Raw genomic sequence first — 21,381 nt, forward strand, 5'->3', positions numbered from 1 at the left:
AAAAACTTTCCTAAAAAAATCCTTTTGGTAGCTCAGTTTCTGATGCAATTGCACTGGCAAAGTTTGGTGCAGGTCCACAGCCCCTTCTTATAAGCACACTTGCCTGTGCACAGCGGGGGCTCCTCTGCAATGACAGAGGAGCGACGCCCCACTTCCTGGCTCAGAGCCAGCAAATTAATAATAAAACGATGTTCTAGCATCGTTTTATTTTTTCATTTGCCTTCTTTGAGCCAGCGCTGAAGGGAGGGACAGGGCCGAAATGGTGAAGACGAGTGCTATGTGCACTCCCCAAGTGCGCATATGTGTTTGGCCGGCTGGCTCAGGCTGACCAAAACTGACATGACACTTAATACTTCATTTTACATCCAATTGATTCGAGAATTGTGTTGTGTGTTGTATTTTAAAACTGTACCTTTTATACTCCCTGCGCGCTGCCTCCCGGTCTCCCTGTGCCCCGTTCCACCGCGGCTTACCAGTGCCGATTGCTGTGGAGGGCCAGGTCGGGCGCCATCTTTGGTGAGTCGTGGTCCCCGGCTGGTTTCGAGTTAGCGGTCCAGCTCGGGGAGGGGCTTGGGCCTCAAATAGCGATGCCTCATCGGACGCGCAGTGGCCGCGCGCAGCGGGCGCGCCGTATGTGCACCGAAGAAGCGCCAAAGGAGGGCCCGTCTGTGCCCGTCCGTGCCTTGGACGGGCCCAGGGCCAGCTATTCTACCCGACCACCTCCGGGTCCGGCCAGCTCAGAGAGGATCAGGTATTCTCGTCACGACCTCCTGAGACTTGCTCTCCCCGTCAGAATAAGGACTTGCTTGCGCGCGGGTCTGGATTGCGCCATGGTGAAGTGCCCCAGCTGCGGTTTTCTTCCCCAGCCATCCTTACCCCCACGTTTAGTCAGTGACACCGGCTGTGCGACCATCAGGGCTGGGCTGATTAATGCCAGATCCATGGTGAAACATGCCGCCGATTTCTTTGAACTACTGGTGGATGGCCAGTTGGAGGTGCTGTTCATAACGGAGACGTGGATGACCAGCACGTCCGCCCCGAGTGTGGAACTTGCCGTCCCCAGAGGTTTCAAGATTGCTAGGGTAGATAGGCCTTTGGGCAGAGAGGGCGGACTAGCCGTTATTTTCAAGGAGGGGTGGCGCTTCGCCTCTGAGCAGCCCGCTGTGGATGCTGAGGGCGAGGTTCTCCACTTTTCCCTTACCATCTCCCCCCATTTCACCTTAGGAAGGTCTTTGATTTACAGGCCCCCGGGCCAGGCTAGTCATTTTATTGACTCACTAGAGGAATATATAGTGCTGTGGGCCTTAAGTTTTCCAAAATTTCTTTTGGTCGGCGACCTAAATATTCATGCTGATGCCCTTGACTCACCTGAAGGCTGGGGGAAGTCCTCGACCTTGCACAGCTCAAGCAATGGGTGACTTTTCCGACGCATGTGGGAGGCCACCTTCTTGACTTGGTCTGCTCAAACTTCCCCATTAAGACTGTAAGCGTAGAAAAAGTAACGTGGTCTGATCATGACCTGGTCAGGTTCGCGTGGGAGATGGCGGAAACTGGTCGAGCACCCCTCACGAGCCACACCCAAAAGGTCAACCTGCCCGCGTTCAGTAAGGCCCTATCTAGAGCCCGCCCGAAACCCACTGTGGTATTGGATGAAGCGGTCAGCGGATTTAATGAGTGGGTGCTGCAGGCGGTTACTGTATCCACTAAACTCACTACCGTGTCTAGACTCCGACGCTCTCCCTCCCAACCCTGGTTCTCCCCTGAGCTGAGGGAGCTGAAACTAGGTTGTAAAAAACTGGAACGAGCGTGGAGATGTGGGTATAGTTCAGAGGCCAAGTCCATCCTGCGCACAGCCCAAAAAGATTATTATGCCGCCATTAAGAAAGCAGAAAATAATAGTAGAGAGATTTTCTCTATAGTTAAAAGTTTTGTATCCCCTGTTGCTGATGCTGCTATTCTCCCTTCCTCTGTGCAATGGTGCGAGGATTTGTCCACCTTTTTCATCAGCAAAATAACTAGGATCCAACAAGACCTACTCTCTGCATTGCCCATGAATTGTTTAGCGGCTGACTCCTGTTCCACACAATGTCCGTGCACTGGGCAACAGTTTATGAACTTTGCGCAAGTTGCTGAGTGTGATGTACTGCCTCTCCTTCAGTCTTTGAAATCCAGCTCTCCCGCTGACCCGTGCCCAGCACGGGTGCTCTCGGAGGTGGCGGAAACTGTCTGTAGTGAGACCACTCAGATAGTGAATCTTTCCTTGGCCTCAGGTGTGGTTCCCCTTAGCTGGAAACGAGCCAAACTTCTGCCGCTTCTGAAAAAACTGGGACTGGACGCTACGGTCCCTGGGAATTATCGTCCCATATCCCTTTTGCCAGCACTCGCTAAAATCTGTGAGAAAGTGGTCCTTCATCAACTGGAGAGTTTTGTTGAAACCTCCAATGCTCTCCATCCAGCCCAATCCGGTTTCAGGGCGACGTACAGCACTGAGACTGCGCTGGTGGAGATGACGGAGTCTATCCGGGAATGTCTGGACGGAGGCGGCAGAGCGGTTCTCATTTTATTGGACCTCTCTGCCGCGTTCGATACCGTTCCCTACGAGCTCCTCCTTGCCAGGCTGTCTGCTATTGGTATTGGTGGGGGTGTTTTGCCCTGGTTGTCCTCATTTCTATCGGACAGGACACAGCAGGTCTGGATGCCGCCCCACGCCTCGGAGCCAAAACCACTACTCACGGGGGTCCCTCAGGGATCGACTCTTAGTCCCCTTCTGTTCAACATTTACATCACCCCCTTGGTGTATTTAGCGGAACAGTATGGGGCTAAGATTATAGGGTATGCAGATGATACTCAGCTGCTGTTCACCTGGTCAGACGACAATCTGGATACTACAGCGGTTCATCTGTGTTTGTTCTCAGTTTTTCGCTGGTTAACCATGGCCCAGCTGAAATGCAATGAGGACAAATCCGAGGTGCTCTTTTATGGGTCCTTCCCCCCCCTGTTCAGGAATACGCTGTGGCCCCCGAACATTCCCAGCCCCAAAGAGATGGGGGGCCCCGCGAAAAATCGTGGCATCTGGTTTGGGGAGGACCTAAGATTCGAGGACCATATAAAGAAGCTCTCGGGTACCTGCTTTGCCACGTTGAGAATGCTTCGCAAATTCTTCCCATTGCTCCCCAGTGAGGCCAAGGAGACCGTTGCTCGGGCTCTCATACTGGCAAGGCTGGACTATGCGAATGCCCTGTTTAGTGGCATTCGGCTTACCTGGTTAAACGCCTGCAAATCGTTCAGAATGCTGCTGTCCGCCTTTTATTTAACGTCCCAAGATGGAAGAGTGTGCGCTCTGATTTGCGTACTCTTCATTGGCTGCCTGTATCACAGCGCATCCTGTTTAAATCCCTGGTGCTCGCGTTTAGAGCAATCCACGATCAAGGCCCTTCATATTTGAGAAAGAGATTTGCCTTCTATGACCCCGCCCGAACCTTCAGATCATCTACTCTGTTTAAAATGTATTTTCCCCGCTTTAAGCGAGCCAGACTAGGCGGTCAGTCGATTTTTGTGGTCGTTGCTCGGGCCTGGAACGCTCTCCCTCTTCATCTGCGCTCCATGCAATCTGTTACTCAATTCAAGAAGAACCTGAAAACCCATTTGTTCAAGAGTGTAAACTAAGATGTGTTCTCGTCTTCTCTCTGTCTCCTCCCATTTGCGCCAGGATACCCCCAAGTAATGGAGCGCGTTACAAAACGGTTTATACATACATACATACATACATGCATACATGCGCACTTAAGTTTCTCCAGCCCGGCTGCATTGAACAGCCGGGTTGGAGAAAACCCCACAGACTCCCTGGCCTGAGCAGAGCGGCTTCTTAGCCCACTCAGACCAAAACCTCGCACTGCTCTGTAGCATGGGGGTTGGATGGGAGTCTGTCTCCGGGGCTGCTGGGACCAGGAAGAGGAGAAGAGGCGTGACGCAATGGGAGGTGACCGGCGGCTTCAGGTAAGTTCATTAAAAAAAAATATATATATATATTATTACTAAACCCCTTCCCTCGCCCGACATACACAAGTCAAAATATCACTTTTGAAAGATGAAACAAGTTTGGTTCATAGAAACCAATGGATGCATTTGTTTTAGCGCAAAGTATCTTAGATGAGGCAAAAATCAAAGATGGTGCAAGGTGAAGGGGAGGTGAGGTGCCGGAAAAGCAAAGCTATGCATCGGTTCATTGGTACACAGAAGAGGTGATGCGTCAGTTCCTTACTGGCAGGGTAGGTGGTGCGTCAGTTCCCTACTGGCAGGAGTGGCGATGCATCAGTCCCTTACTGGCAGGGCAGGTGATGTGTCAGTTTCCAGACATGCGGCCTTGGCACCTTACTACTGTGCCCAACCGATGAAGAATCGTGGCCTGGGATGATGCTTCAAAAATCCAGATGTGACAGAGGCAAAGAAGGTGCTGTGCCGTTTTTCCAACCACAAAGCAGGTACTGTGTTGATTCCACAGCTGTCAACCAGGTGCTGTGTTGGAGGCGGAGTGGGTGTCACAGATGTGGGTGACATGGTGCTCTGAACTCACGCTGGGGCGATTATTCAGGCGCTGCATATAGCCAGTGTCTGGCCTAGGGTGGTGTGGAGTGCAAAAAAACGACGGATTCAGGCCCAGATCTTTGTATTGGGGTGAATGTAAGACATTGTTCTGCATTCTGTCCATTCTCTGTGTTTTTTGCAATTTTCACCCCGAGTGGGCTGGGTATGCTCAGACGTGAGTCCCAGGCTCTCCACATCACTGGAGTCAAGCTATCCAGGCTGAAGAAGGCTGATAGCCAGAAACCGGCCTTGGATGCTTGATTCCGGTCTAGGAAAGACATGGCTTGGTAGTTCGGGCTGGACTGTTCCCATGAGGCACAGGGTCAAGGGTGATTTGCATATAGCCAGTGTCTGACCTAGGGTGATGTGGAGTGCAAAAAAACGATGGATTTAGGCCCAGATCTTTGTACTGGGGTGAATGTAAGACATTGTTCTGCATTCTGTCCATACTGTGTTTTTTGCAATTGTCACAGATGTGGGTGACATGGTGCTCTGAACTCACGCTGGGGCGATTATTCAGACGCTCTGCAACACAATCTGGATCCTGCGGTGAAAGCCGCGGTCGATTCACAGATCGGGAATCATGCTCCTGCTGTGCTAGGCCTTCTTCATGGTGACAATGCTTTGGATTGTCCAGGCTGCTACAGTTTTCAAACTCTGTGAGCAACTGTTCTCGTTCAGGACCTGCTAGCATTCACTTCCTAAATGCAGACTGATTTCCAGTAAAGTACAACTTCCCCACCAGAACCCTTGACCAACTCATTATTCTGATCTTGAGCTTGATGAATAGGCATGGCTGAGAGCTTGTTAATTTTCTTATGAACAACCCAGTGGCCATGTTTCACATAGTCTCCCAAGATGGACAATGGCAGGTTCTCCATGTAGCGCATATATGGATAGGGATACAGCGAGCATAATTATGATGGTCCAATGGGAAGGTCAACGGGACCAGGGCTTTCAGTGGCGCTAAATACTAAATAAAGTCAGCTTCTCGAAGATCCCTGACAAAGGAGGAGACCAAAGAGTTCAAGCCTGAACATGGTAACCCAGTACTGGAATGTTGGTCTCTTTCTAACCATTTCCTGTCTTCTTCTGATTCTTCAGTGTCTCTGGACTGTGATGTAAGAAATGCATCTCTCTGAAGTTTCTTCAGAACAACAGCACATACCTGGTATGCATGTCTCGGCCTGTTGATATGTAAGCAACTGAGAAAAGAGTTGACTGATCCTGACGAGGCAAGTCCTGCTTGTGTCAGTGCGTTTGTCCACCCAGAGCCTTCCGGGTAGTCAGCAGTGGCTTTCCATACAACTCTATGTGGAGGCCATCAAACATCTCCACAAACTTGTCTTCTCCATGCGTCTTGGGCCATTCCCAAAGTACGTACTTTGCCAACGCAAACAGAGGAGTATCCATTGCAACTGCTGGGATCTGCATGGGATTGAGGAACTTTGTTGACTGTCGAGAAACATCCATGCCATGCTTGATCGTGGCAGCTGAAGTGGCCTTCTCATATAAGAGAGGCAGAAGCTGTGAAAGAGCAGGCTCTTCATTCAAAGATGGCTCTGTCTGATTGGAAGCATGGTAGGCTGACCATGCCAGACTGTCTCCCCTTCTAGCTTCTCCTTCTCAATCAGTTGGAGAGATGATTCAATCCATAGGTTCTCATGTTTCATTGCTTCCACCACATCTCTCACAACTACCTTTGCCATGTTGATTTTTGGTACCTCTACTCTAGATTCCTTCAGAGTTACTGCTGGTACAGTGGTGAGGTTCTCTCTCTCAGCCACTGCAGGGAGAGTGATGGCTTCTCTTGTCAGTCCTGGATTTGAGATTAATGGTCTCTGAAAGATACTGATCCCTGTGCCATGGAAAGAACCCTTGGCAGCAGTGCTTGAAGGGTTGTGCTCAAGATTGTCCATTGCACCAACTGTGCAAAATCCAGTTTGAAGCTTAGATGGGTACACAACTCCTTTTCTCTGTGCTTTCTGGAAAACAGCAGTTGCTAATTGATTCTCCACCTGAAGAATGCAGTGGTGACTGATGCTAATTTCTAAACGGTGAAGGTCAACTATCTGTTTTATTGACCATGTCATGGTGTGCACATTCAGCCCTATGTACAACGGAAGTGGCGGTTCACATGACAAAGAATAGTGAGATTGTATTACAGAGTTTGTTGTAGTGTAGTTCCTATATTCCCAATAGGCTCTGCACATTGGAATAATACATCCTATAGATTTGACGTAGGATTTAGTTCGACTAGGTCTCTATCGAATATATTAGACTTAATTGTGAGTTCCAGCTAGCTCAGAGGTCACTAGAAACTTTCTCGAATACACAAGAAGGGATTTGTTTCTGACAACGGCATAAACATGACAACTTTGTTTCCCCAAGAATAAAACTGATCTTCAGAGTCGTGGAAACAATAGATAGATATTTTACTCAGTCAATCGTGCATGCTTCGTTTCATCAGAGGTGCAGAGAAATAGAGAGATGGGCGTTTTCAATAAAAGGTGTTTATTGAACAGTCTTCTTTCTCATGCAAGTAAAGTGAACTGCTACAATCGTAATACTGGTTGCAAAGTATAATGCGTACAGTAAGAAGAGTATTATAAAATATTATTGTAAAAGCATTTTATGGTTTCTTAGACCATAGATAAATACATACATAAATAACAAAGGCTAAAAGTACTCAACTGGTGCTTCTAAAATACGCCTACCCCAATGTACCTAACCTAAGTCCAGTACGAGGGAAGAAGTAAGTGAGGTGTAGCATAGGTTTTAGTTTTCTTTGCCAAGAATCTAACCAATATTTCTCTTAGGGTCTAATCAGCTCCCTCCTTGGTTTTAGAATGAAGGAGGTCTGGTATCTCTGTCTCGGGACTCGATTTCCCAACACCCCGCGAGGGGAGCTTGAAAACACTGGAGCTAGATTCTCAGCAAGAGAAAGGACAGCTTCTCGATCACTGCGTCAGCTGGAGGGTCGGCTTCCTTCGGCACTTGCTGTAGCAAGCTGCGTTGGGCAAGTAGATAGTTGAGCTGCTCCGAACCACCGTGTGTTTGCTAGGGCAAGTGTAGGCATATTTATACCTTGAAGGTGCCTAGTTTGCCATAAAGTTGGGCATAATAACGTCATCAAAGAACCCCAAGGGAATGCTAGTTCTTTGAAAACTCCATGATTTCTAGGACAAATCCATATTCAAGCAAGGGGATGTCCCTGACTGCTGAAGCCGAGTTTTCCTAGAAATCGTTTTGGCTTTGGCCATGCCTGTATTTAGACTGGATGGGTTATGTCTAAATATGGGTATGATTTCCATGTCTATATGAGGGCAATGTGGATTATACCTATATAAGGGCATGAATCTGTAAATTACGCTTGGATTCTAAAATGCTACACAACATTGTTGTCTTCTTGCAGTTGAACATGATTGTTTGGGAGATAAAAAGCATTTCCTTGGATTCGTGCAAGTCTTGGCTGTTGATGCCAGATCCATTCAACAACATTTAAACAAGTATTTTCAATGCCATTGGTACTGAGTTATTTTACAGTTTGGTGGTAAGGTGGCATCAAAGAGAAATCCATCACATCCCAATATGTCTTCTCGAATGATATTGGCAGCTTTTGCCAATATGGCTGCATTTACTTCATAATCTGTAAAAAGCATGATTCAGCATTTGCTTCATGTCTTGGTCGAAAATAAACACAAAATGCTTTCCATCATTCTACACTTGGCCCTGTGAAAATTAGCCAAGAACCTTTTCCTTAAAGCTACTTTGTTGACCTCCTTCTAAACTCCAAGTGCCCCAGGATGATCTGCATACTTGTGACACAACTCAGACAGCTTGAAGCAGAAAACATCTTCTACTGAGTTTTCTATGAAGTTGATAAGTTCAATGAAATCCCGCTCCTCTATCTTCTTTTCTTCCATCAGACCTCCATCAGCATTTTTTCTTTTTCTCTTGAGTGGTCGATGAGGATTCCAGAAATACAGTCAGGCAATTCAGGTGGTACATTCCATCTACTGCTACAACATCTCCAGCAGCTATTCTCGCTACAACAGCAGTATCCTGTAGGTCAGTGACCATGTGTCTGAAATTCTTACCAGCATCAAGTGTCATGTGCTTATGAAGGTCCCCCTCACTTGCTGTACAGAAGATGCAGATCTTTTTTGTCTGTGACAGGCAGTCGCTTCATTGGTTTTCTTCTGCACCATCATTGAATGGTCCTGTTTCTTTCATGTGTCTTTTTTCTTAGCTCTTACCAACTTGTACTTGTTGAATTTTCTGTGACAGGATTTATGCTAACTTGCTTGATGCTTGAATAAATCTTCAGCAGTTGTTGTTTTTTACACACACACACACACACACACACACACACACACACATACACACACACCCACACACACACACCCACCCACACACACACACACACACACACACACCACCCCCCCCCCGCCCCTCCTCCCCCAAAGAACCCCTCCACATTGCTGGGGCCACCGGTCCTGCAGGGCGAGCTCAAGGCCAGGAACAGAGATCCTCGAAAAATGCGGGGTTGACCACGAACAAAAGAGCCCAACAGCGACTTATGAGGCAGCTGACTTTATTCGTCTCATCGTGTGCAATCAAGCTCGTACTCCTTACGCGTTTCGGCGTCACTGACGCCTTGTTCACAGGTGAGCAGTATTTAAAAACCAGGTGGTCACGTGCCTGCACAAACGTACCTCAGGCCCCAGAATGCACCAACAAAGTCATTTAGAACGTGCATGTTAATTCAATATATGCTCAATGGAGTGATTTCTTTATATGCAATAAATTTCCAAATCAGTGCATTTATATATATTAACTGAAAAAAACATAGGTTTCAGGGGCGTTATAGTTAGCTGGACATTTCACTCGTACAAAACCATTGAAATTCCCCCGTTATCATTAGTTCAGCTAAACATAACTTGCACGCTCGCAATGCACTGCTGATAACGTCACATATTACTTCACTCATGACATGGTCAGTGACATCACTCATGACATCTCAAATGACATCACTGATGACATCATCCAGTGAATGTGTGTCTTTCTGAAAATTAAATATTTTTCATATATGTATATCTCAAGGTCGATGGAAGAATAAATGGGTAAATAAGTGTCTAAATGGATAGGTTTTTTTGTAAAATTGATTGTATAACTGACAAATTAAGTGTATCTTAGTGAATACATGGGTTAGTGAGTAATGTTTAAATATCTGTATCAGTCTCTCACTCTGAGTGTAATTGGCTGCATGGGTTGGTAAGTAGCTACATGAGTGTCTATTTGGGTTATTACTTGTTTTTTTGAGTATTAGTATGAGTGTCTGAGTGTCTGTATGGTTTGGTGGGAGTATTACTTAGCGCATAGATGCGCGAATGAGTGACTCACTGTTTGTATGTTTTTTGAAGACAGCATGTGTGCAGGACTGTATGGGTGAATGAGTGTGTGTATGGGTGTGTTAGTGAGTGAGTGAATGATATTTGATATTTTGATATTTGTGGGTATTTATAAAGCGCGAACATTCGCTCCAAAAGGAGCATCTTGGCGCTAGGCTAGCGTGCAGTAGGTAGGTACGTGGAAGATTGAAGAATGACTGGCTCAATAGTGTCTTTATGAGTAACTACATATGTTTTAAACTAGTATATGTGAGCATTGGTGTATTTAAGTGAGTATATGTGAGAGTGAGAGTTTGGAAGGGTCATGTCTAACTATGTATGTGTTTCTATAAGCGATTGTTTAAGAGAGTAAGTATGTGTAAGTTTCTGTAGAAGTAAGTGTGGTGCTGTGTATAACTGTATATGCAAGTCAATGGATGTTTTATTCTTTATTAGCATGAGTGACTCTGTGAGTAACTCTATGGATGAGTGGCGGTGTGTAACGGGATGCATAGGTGTATGAGTACATATGATGAGTGAGTACATGTATGAGTGACTGTTTAGAACTATTGGTGCTTGAGTGGATGTGTGTGTAGATCTTGGGATTACTGAATAGGTGTGTTGTAACTGGTATTGGTATCGCCATTTTTTGAAAATGTTAGTTTCTATTTTTGAGTGTGTGTATCAAAGGTTATATTAGGGTGAGAGGAGGTCTGCCACTCTATCACAAGAATGTTGTCATCAGGGATGTTATTTGAAATGTCACGAGTGATGTCACTGACCATGTCATGAGTGATGTAATATGTGACGTCATCAGCAGTGCATTGCGGGCGCGCAAGTTATAGTTATCTGAACCAACTATAACGGGGGAATTTCAATTGTTTTGTACGAGTGAATTGTCCAGCTAACTATAACACCCCTAAAACCTATGTTTTTTCTGTGAATTTCAAATGTTTTTTAAATGCTAATTTCTAACTTTCACTTAACTGAAACCAATGGTTTTTTTAAAGTGAATTTCAAAGCTTTTTTAAATGCTAGTGTCTAACTATGCCTACAGAGGTAGGACATGTGAAGAAAGAAGAAAAAACACACAGAAAGAAGAAAAAGAAATGCAGAAAGAAGCAACAGAAGTCCTCAAAGACTAAGAAAAGTGCAGGAAGAAGGAAGAAGTGCAGAAAGAACAGAGGAGCAGAAAGAGGCCTTGTTGCAAAATCATCCTGTTCCCTCAACTTTTTCAGATGTGTACTGGTTGTAACTGACTCTGACTAACCAGTCCTAGAGCCAGTGCTATGCCGAAACACACTTATAATACGGTTAAAACACCTACATACACTAGGGAACACTATGCGTTGGGGTACCCCTGTTATTAGCATGACATCCTCTGTAAGCCCCTAGTATATAATAGGGCAGGGGGATTAAAACTACCTCTTAAAACGCGCCACAGAGAGTGTTTGCACACTGGTGAAGGGCGGGGGGTGTCTGAGCTGATGTGTGCAAACACACCCAGTGGGCGTTTTAATTTGGGGATATAGTTCCCTTGAATCCTGTGTGTCCCTTGGGTACAACTAGTCCATCAGGTATCTCTAGTTAGCACCACAGAGCTGCGTTGCAGAGAAAATGGGCACGGCCTGGACCACCTCTCTGCAACGTAGCGCAGTGGCTCTTACTGGAAGCACCTGGTGAACTAGTTGGCCCCCATGGGCCCTCAGGATTGAATTGGAACTATTTCCCCAACTTAAAACGCGCCATAGGGCGTTTTTGCACACGTCACCTCAGGCCCCGTCCCCTCCCTTCCCGACTGTGACAATTTTAAGTTGGGAGACTAACTCCCCTTGAATCCTGAGGGTCCCTAGGTGCAAATTAGCCCACTAGGTACGTCCAGTAAGCACCATTGCAGAGAGGTGTAAAAAGGGGTACGGCCTTGCCCACCTCTCTGCAACGCAGCACAATGGCGCTTATTGGAAGCACCTGGTGGGCTATTTAGCCCCCAGGGGCTCTCAGAATTGAAGGGGAATTATTTCCCCAACTTAAAACACGCCACCGGGCGTGTTTGCACACATCACCTCAGGCCCCATCTCCTCCCTTCGCCCCTGTGTAAACACGCCCTGTGTCTGTTTTAAGTTGGAAGAGTAAGTACCCTTGAATCCTGAGCTTCCCTAGGGTCAAACTAGCCCACTAGGTACCTCCAGTAATCGCCACAAAGCTGCGTTGTAGAGTGTTGTAAAAAGGGGCGTAGCCTCTGAACACCTCTCTGCAACGCAGCTCCCTGGCGCATACTGGAGGTACCTGGTGGGCTAGTTGGCCCCCAGGGACCAACATGATTGAAGAGGAATTAATTCCTCAACTTAAAACGCACCACAGGGCGCGTTTGCATAATGGTAAAGGAAGGGAGTGGGACCTGAGGTGACAGGTCTGCAAACAAGCCGTGTGGCACGTTTTAAGTTGGAAAATTAATTCCTCCTCAATCCTGAGGGTCCCTAGGGGCCAACCAGCCCACCCATTTGTGGATCTTTACTGGATTCATTTGCCAGCGGTAGCTCTACCGGCACAACGCGCCACCAAACTCCGGGCGAAATTTCCAGGAGGAGCTGATCTTGTACCAGAAATATATATATATATATATATATATATAAATATATATATATATATATATATATATATGTGTGTATGTATGTATATATATCGAAGCAAATAGTGTTGACCAGGCTTTGAGCTGCATTTCCAACAATCTTTATTGGCGCAGGACAACTTTGTAACAAGACAGTGCACAACCAGAATCGCCAACGCATTTCGGGCCTCACGGCCCTTCTTCATAGGCTGCATCTGCGGAAAAAGGCGAACAAGACTCACCAATGCATCCCCTTAATTTATAACAGTCACGCCCTAGTGTGGGCTCCTTTGTAGGTTTAGTGCATTATGGGAAAGGCAGTCCAATTAAAACCCCAGTGGGCTTGCCACTCATGTAGAAATGCACAGTTCTTAAAATCCTGCCAATAAAGCCTGCTCAAAAATTGCCCACAAGCTCTTGCCTCAATCGTCGTTCCATGATGCGGTTGCTAAACAAGCATGCCACACTGGATCCCGCTGTGAATCTCGCGGTGTGCAGCTACCAGTCAGACTGACTGTAAAAATCGTGAGTGGTGAGTCGCGTTCGCCTTTTTCCGCAGATGCAGCCTACGAAGAAGGGTGTGAGGCCCAAAACGTGTTGAGGATTTCTGCCGTGCACTGTCTTGTTACGAAGTTGTCCTGTGCCAATAAAGATTGTTGGGAGTTCAGCTCAAAGCGTGGACCACACTATTTGCTTAGATATATATATATATATATGCGTGTGTATCGAACCAAATAGTGTTGCCCATATATATATATATATATATATATATATATACATATATATATATATATATATACATATATATATATATATATATATATATATATATATATATATACCCTCCCGATTAACCCCCCTTTTATGCATGTTTCTTAAATAACATCTGAGTAGACTGTGGTGATCCGATTATTGTTATTTGTAATACAACTCTATCCGACATCTGTACGCTCTGTCGGCTGACACGTTCACGTGGAATATAACTTGTGACTCTTGATTCATTGTCTTAATCACGTGGATCCTACCAAAAATTGGAGCTTTTGCACGACCTGTTCCCATCCTATTAAATTATCTTTCTAAGAGACTGTACTATATCCTAGCTGAGGTAGCAGTCAAATTTAAGATGGACACCTTTTTCACTTAGTGCCGGACGTATTGGAAAGGATTTTACACAGAATTATGGATGTGCAAATCATAATTGTGCCATGAAAGTTTTGCAATGGTGACTACGTTTGCAATGTTGCAAAGAATTATTTGCAAAACTTTGCCTGCAAGGGAAAATTGTGGCTTTGGTTTTTAAAAAAATTTCTTTTCATCACTACTAGAGGGATTTTGTAGTGGCATTTCCATGAAAAACCTTTCTTTGCATGTTTGTTTCCTGTATATTTTTTTTTACAATTTTTTGAAAAATTTGCTTAATTTGAAAAGCTTGTTTCAGAAAAACAGTTGTGAGGTATTCAGAGGAAAACATTACCATCTTTGCACAAACCCTGCCCTGCACCTCGTTCCATTGCATTAGCGACACTTTGTTACTAATGCAAGAAATGCTAAAAAAAATACTGGCTTCTCAACAGCAAAACGCCTGAGTTGAAACTAATGGTCCTAACTAAGATTACTAGTACAAGGATAAGGGGTATTTGTAAGACTAGCACAGACATGCAACACAAGGGGGAGGTTACTTGACATGATAAAAGTAAATCTCCTTGATTCCTCCCTCCCAAGACTGAGCTTAAGCCACTTAAAATGATGACAGAAACTTGGATTGCCTCTGTTAAGATTCCGAATATTAAACTGCATGGTACATATACAATTACATAAATTTCCCTTAAACGAGCATATGACTCACAGAGGATCCATGACAAAACTTAATAGTTGAGCTATCAAGGATGATAGTTGCAATGCAGTAATAAAATGGCTACCATCTGTTTGTGATTAATTTGTGAGGTAAATGAAGATACCTCATCAACAGTAAAGGTCTAAAGGGAATTCATATTAGTACATATTGCAAAAGATTTTTGGATTCCTTTAAGAACTCTCGGCAATTCAGATGTTGTTCTCCTATATTGCTCAAAAGAATTGCCAAAGTTCTAACAATGAGCATGTAAACTTTTTATATGTATCCTATTTCCAAAAGAAATCTGCAGTTTTTCTAATACATGTACTTTTGTCACAGGAAAATGGATAAACTTGTGACCTGCTTCTATAGAAGGCCTGATGCTCTTTCCAGACTCATCTGCTTTCCCTGGGCTGGCGGTGGCTCTATACATTGTGCACAATGGGGCAAATTGTTTGATAGCTCAATAGAAGGTGAGTCGAGTTTCATTAAAATTGAGAACTAGTCGTGCAGAACCTTTAGATTTCAGCACTTGTCCCAAATAATGGCTAAATTAGCAGCCTGCAGTTCAAATGAAACCTTTCTTTGTTTTTAAATAACAAAAAAAGTGGGCAGACTAATTTGATATTCTGTGCCCAGTTTACATATTTTTGTGTATTCAGAAATGCATTTTTGGCGCAAAGCAGTTACACTTGACAGTAACAGGTTTGTGATGTGCGGGCAGTACAGTCACAGATGTAAACTTATTATGAAAGAAAGTCCAGCAAGTGCTGCGTTTTTAGTAAAAATAAGCTATATATTTCTCACAAAGGGGTAGTTTCAACATCAGCATTCAAAAATTCACACAAAGTGGATGTATAGTGGTCGAAATCCACCCACCTTAAGCTTAGGTCGCGTTATCATGCGGACCTGAAGAAATACACAGAGTTTTAACTCGCAGCTACTTTACTATTCAAACAACGAACTGTACACCTGCAGACTCTCTACATTACTGTGTGCTGACTGGGGACTGTTCATTCATTGGGTGGATTTCGACCACTATACATCTACTTTGTGCGAATTTTTGAATGCTGATGTTGAAACTACCCCTTTGTGAGAAATATATAGCTTCAACTGTTTAAACTCTTTGAAGATTATCGGACAGTGCTCACCATCTATATGATATAGGTCCAAGACCTGACCGTATATATTTATATCTAAGAGCGAGGCGATGATTCACCACGCTCTAACTCGTTCATTCAGCCTTGAAAAAGTCATGGTACGAATTGGATGTACCGCCGAAACGTGTTGGCTGCTCTTGTTGACTCTTTTTTATGAAGCCTTGTGAAGAAATGAAGAAATGAACTTATATGGACTATAATTGATTTTGTACCTTATCTGGAAAAGAAATGTTCACACATTTTTAATTCGGCAGGACTAATCATTTGTTGAGACTTCTTGTAATTACATATCAATTACTTTACATGTGCCTGGGATTGTGCTCTCCTTGACCCCATTGTATACATATGTAACAATAGGTCAACATGTTTCTGCAGTCATATGGACCCAAGTAGGTGTCCGCTGCTTTCATCAGGACCAGAGGTCGCTACTGCTTAAAAAGTGGTGAATAACAAATATAGTGGTAAAAGGTATCACCTGGATATCTTAGGTGTGATCATTCTCCTAGCTGCTGATGTTTGTCCAAAGTTGGAGAGCAGTTGAGTCAGATACATAGAAAGACAAACAAAAACAAACACATAGATATTGGCGTTAGACAAATAAAGTGTCGAGAATAGCCAATACTAGGTGTCAGATAAATATTCATATCACCCATCGTGTCAAACAAATGTACACAAAATAACTCAATTTGAGTTGCACATCCCGCTTACCTATTTGGTAGGAGAGAAATGCTCCGCCTCACCTGGCTGCGGCGCAGGTAAACAGAGCACCGCTCTAATAAGAGAGTACAAGAAAGAGAGAGTCAAAAGGACAGGTCAGTAAACACTGACTTCACAGAATCACTAAATCAAGAGAGCACCCATAAAGTTCATTTGGAAAGAATGTAAGCATATTCCCAAATTAGTTATCTGATCATCTGCTTGTTTCTATCAGGACGAGTGTATAGTATGGCCCTGGTAATAGCTTCAATAGCATTCATAAAAAGCAAGGGTCTTTTTGTCACAATAAACGTGTACTGCCATCTGTAAACTGACTGTTTCAGCTGCCCGTTTTAGGAACAATCTCGCTTGGCGAATTAAGCTATTAGGATCACATTATTCGCATGCACTGACGTTATGTCACACTAGACACAGCCTCCTCGTGTATTCGAAAAAATATAAACATCAGCCCGATATATGTATCTGATCCTCTGCTTGTTTCTACCGGGTCGAGTAAGTTGCATGACCCTGGTGCTGGCCTCATTAGTATTCATAGAGGGCAAAGAGCTTTCAGTCACAGTGCACGTGTACTCCCACGCTGTCCGTTTCGGCTGACTGTTATGAAAACAGTCTTGCTTTGCGGGAATCACCATTAAAATCAATTTGCTGGCGTACACTGACGTTATGCCACCCTAGGCATAGCCTGCTCGTATATTACAAACAAAGCTGAGTGACCCTTATTATTGTTTAGGAAACCTGCGCTCATAAAGCCCTACCAGCCGCCGGCTGCCGAGCACCTCCATTCCTCATACCTCTACAGTGCTGTGCCACGCAAACAAACAAACGCACGTTCACTCACCTGACCTTCGGTACTCCGGGCGTCGCTCTGGGCCGTACCGGGTCAGTCGATCGCGCCATTTTGTTTAGATTTCGAAAGCGGCGGGGCATGTCGATGTCACAAACGTCGTCAGCGTGCTCCGCCCCAGGCATTCTGGGAATCGTACGATGTGGCGCGATGGACTGACTCTGTACCTCCCCGAGACGGCCCAGAGGGACGCCCGGAGTACCGATGGTCAGGTGAGTGAACGTGCGTGATGTCAGCAAATATCTATTCAAGAAAGAACAAAAATGGGTCTATAAATTAAACACAGACACAGATGGTCTTAATGAAGACATTCCTTGGATGTCTTTATAGAGACCCTAACGTGGGGATCTACGTGCAGAACCTTTTCAGGTTAGAAGCTGTCCCGCTGATAAGGCACAGAGTACCATGAGTTCCATTTGTTCTGACCCCAGAATTCCCTATATATACACTGATCTCAACATCTAACAGTAGGGACATCCATCACACTAGCCCTACGTTAAACATTGAAATGGCTGTTCATCGACTCCACGAAGGTCCCATTTTATTCGATTGGGTATCCTCATTGCCCAGTTATGAGATATTTCTGTAGGACCAGTGTTAGTTGACTGGCCATCATCATTGTATACAAAATCACACCGCATTGATTATTTATAGCTTATATAATAAGGATACCCCCATGCCATCTGCGAAGGTAGTACTCTTGTGATAAGTGTCAGTATAGTGCACATACACTTTCTTTCCACACAGCTAGTTTGAATGCCATGCCCCTTCAATATTATAATTATCAGATAGTAGCCGCATGTGTGATTTTGTGCCTGACTAGTACGCTTGAACATAGCTAGTCTAAATGCCATGCCCTTGTAATATTATATATAGTAGCCGCATGTGCGACTTTGTGCCTGACTAGTGCGCTTCCACACAGTCAGTATGAATGCCGTGCACACCCACTACAACATCATAATATTGGATTATTGTGATAGGTGGAAGGGGGGGGGGGACTTGAAGGAGGAGGCACAGGTCCACTGATATGTATAAGCGATACTTCTTTATTTCAGGAGTACAACAGTCATGTAAAGCAATATAGCAAAGAAGGTAGTATTGAAGGTCTTGGCAACTGATGTCTGAGTCCTTCTAACTTCGTGTCTTGACGTTGACGTTATCGTCTTGCCTTCAGGTGTCCTTAGGAGAACTCCCGTTAGGACATAAAAGAAAAGAAAAACAAGACCCAAGGGTTACTAATTTCGCCTGTATTCCGGGTCTGGAAGAGGGGGCGGGGGTGAGGGGATCACCAGGGACTTCTCACCAAAGTATTGCAGCATTAAGCTTCAAAGTGTGTGCTCGGGGTCTAACGTCTGAAACAAACGAGAACAGACCCACTCCATCCCTTGACCTCCCTCAACCACCCCTACCCGCTCCCTCCCCGTGAAAAGACGAGACCCCTTAGCCGGTCCCGTACCTTGTGTAGCCACACTTTTCCTGAAGTGCAGCGGGTGGCTCGTGTTCTCGGTGGCCTCCTGGTGTCCCGGTTTCCGTCAGATGAGCGTCTTTCGAGTCTTCGTCCTCCTCGCTCCTGGGCACCTCAGTTGAAACGCTGGTCGACTCCTTTCCTGCTCCCGATCCGGCTTCCACTGTCGCGCCATCACCTTCCGGGTAGATTGCTATAAACTCCTCCCTCGTCTCCGATTGGTTGAAGGGCGATGACGTCACTGCCGTAGCTCCGAGTTCCGGGAAAGCCCATGCAGCATTAAAGGGGCCGTAGGTATCCTGTTATCGGGACAAAAATGGACAGGAGTTAAGATCTTCGCCCGGGTCAGGGCAGACAGGAACCCTGTGACACATCCCACCCCTGGGATTTCCCCGATCGGGGGAAAGAGGAAAAGGAGACAGAAAGTCAGCATTCCCTTGATCCATGCCTTTCCGATGACGGACCTCAATTTGAAATGCTGAAGGGCCAAAAACCACCTGAGTATTCCGTTTGTTGTGGCCACGATTTAGTTGCAGCCAGGTCAGTGGGGCATGGTCCGTATATAATATGAGGGGTCGTCCCTCGAGATAGTACCTGAGCTTGTCTACCCCCAGCGAACCACCAGACATTCCTTCTCGATAGTAGAATAGGCAACCTCTCGGGGAAACAATTTTCTGCTAATGTAGAGAATCGGCTGTTCAAGACCCTCCTCGTCTTCCTGCAAAAGAACAGCCCCAATACCTACGGCATCCGTCTGGAGGATGAAGGGTTTTTGGAAATCGGGGGACACCAACACCGGGGCTGTGGTGAGGATGGATTTTAAGGCCTGAAAGGCGTCTGTCTCTTTAGGAGTGGGAGCTGGTAACCTGGAAGAGGAGTGTGACTTTTTCAATAGATCAGTGAGGGGTCCAGCTATATCAGCGAATTGAGCAATGAACCTTCTATAGTATCCACAAGGCCCAGAAAAGCCCTTGGATCCCTCTTGGTTTTCGGATAAGGGACGCTCAAGATGGCCTTCACTTTTTCTGTTTGAGGTTGTAACATTCCATTACCCTGGACATACCCTAGATATTTTATCTTCCTAAAGGCAACTCAGGATTTTTTTGCATTTATGTGGAACCCGGTGGCCCTAAGACTGGTGAGGATGTTCTCCAGATGTTTGTTATGATCTTCCCACGTTTTACTGAAAACGACTATATCGTTCAAGTAAGCGGAGGAATATTGTTGGTGGGGTGACAACACTGTATCCATGGCCCTTTGGAAGGTCACCGGAGCGCCGTGCAATCCGAATGGAAGGACTGTGAAGTGGTAATGACTGGAAGGTGTAGAGAAGGCTGTTTTCTCTTGGTCGGCAGGGTTTAGGGGAATCTGCCAATACCCCTTGGTGAGGTCTATAGTGGTGATATAACGAGCCTCACCAAGGGGCTCTAGCAGTTCATCCACCCGAGGGAGGGGATATGCATCTTGTTTGGACACCCTATTCACTGCTCTAAAAGCGATGCAAAACCGAATGCTGCCATCCGGTTTTGGAATGAGAACCACTGGCGTACACCAATTACTGTGGGACGGTACTATCACGCCCGATCGCAGCATTTGGTTGATCTCCTCTTGGAAGGCACGACGTCTTGCTTCGGGGACCCGGTTGGGTTTTTGTTTAACCACTATCCCTGGGGGTGTGGGAATGGAATGTACGGCTATCCGTGTTTTCTACCAACAGGATCAGCGTACTCTAAAGGGATCTCCACCTCAATCAGAGCACTCCCATCGCTAGAACCTAATACACACAACAAAGCAGAAGTTATTACACACAACTCTATTGCCTTGTTGCAATAGTATGATGTAATCTAGAACAGAGCTCACCGGTTCAAATAATAAGTGACAGCTTGTACCCCAAAATAAGACAGACGTTGGCCCCAGAAAATTATGAATAAGAGTGTTTAGTTTGTAGAAAACCAACAATGTCACGCTACTGGGCTTCCACGGTGTAGCATACCGCCGCCCTTCCTTGGTGATCGCCAAAAAAGAATATAACACAATTGGTGGTTAATGGTGGTGGTTAATTTCAACTGGAGCAGGTCAGGATACATCCGCGTCTTCATTTCGGGAAACGCCAAGTCGCGATGTCGATGCAGGAAACAGAATTACGCACACCGAGTGCGCGACGGGTGTCTAGATAACAGTACTTCCGCCCCAGCGCCTCATGGGACATGTAGTTCAATTGAGTAGGCGCGATTCAGTTCATATCACTAGCGCTATTTCCTGACAGCCTTCTGGCTTTCCGGTTTCCGTCAGATGAGCGTCTTTCGAGTCTTCGTCCTCCTCGCTCCTGGGCACCTTAGTTGAAACACTGGTCGACTCCTTTCCTGCTCCCGATCCGGGTTCCACTGTCGCGCCATCACCTTCCGGGTAGACTGCTATAAACTCCTCCCTCGTCTCCGATTGGTCGAAGGGCGATGACGTCACCGTCGTAGCTCCGAGTTCCGGGAAAGCCCACGCAGCATTAAAGGGGCTTAGGTATCCTGTTCGCGGGACGGAAAAGGACAGGAGTTAAGATCTTCGCCCGGGTCAGGGCAGACAGGAACCCCATGACAATTATAAATACTAGAACGTCGATAGTATTCGCATGTACATCGTTGGTGAAACTATCAATTATTGCCGGCTGTGATGCCACTGCAAAAAGTACATCCCGTGATTGTATTGCGAAATACTTGAATTTTTCGAAAGCACAGATGACCTGTAGAGTGTCTCCAGACCACGATTTCTAAAATGTCTAATA

The 21,381-nt window shown here is 45.6% G+C and overlaps 1 protein-coding gene across 5 annotated transcripts in view; it reads left to right on the plus strand.

The window, feature by feature from the left end:
* The window catches only part of OLAH (oleoyl-ACP hydrolase), a 174,412-nt gene that overhangs the window by 21,915 nt on the left and 131,116 nt on the right, over window positions 1-21,381 (plus strand). For all 5 annotated transcript variants that reach the window (XM_086941812.1, XM_086941810.1, XM_086941811.1 and 2 more), the window contains exon 2: window positions 14,759-14,892. In XM_086941812.1, coding sequence (XP_086797938.1) covers window positions 14,763-14,892 — 130 coding nt within the window. In that variant the 5' untranslated portion in view covers window positions 14,759-14,762. The remainder of the gene's footprint in view (window positions 1-14,758; window positions 14,893-21,381) is intronic.

Source organism: Lissotriton vulgaris, chromosome 10 (genome assembly GCF_964263255.1).
Source record: "Lissotriton vulgaris chromosome 10, aLisVul1.2, whole genome shotgun sequence".
NCBI classification, from domain to species: Eukaryota; Metazoa; Chordata; class Amphibia; order Caudata; family Salamandridae; genus Lissotriton; species Lissotriton vulgaris.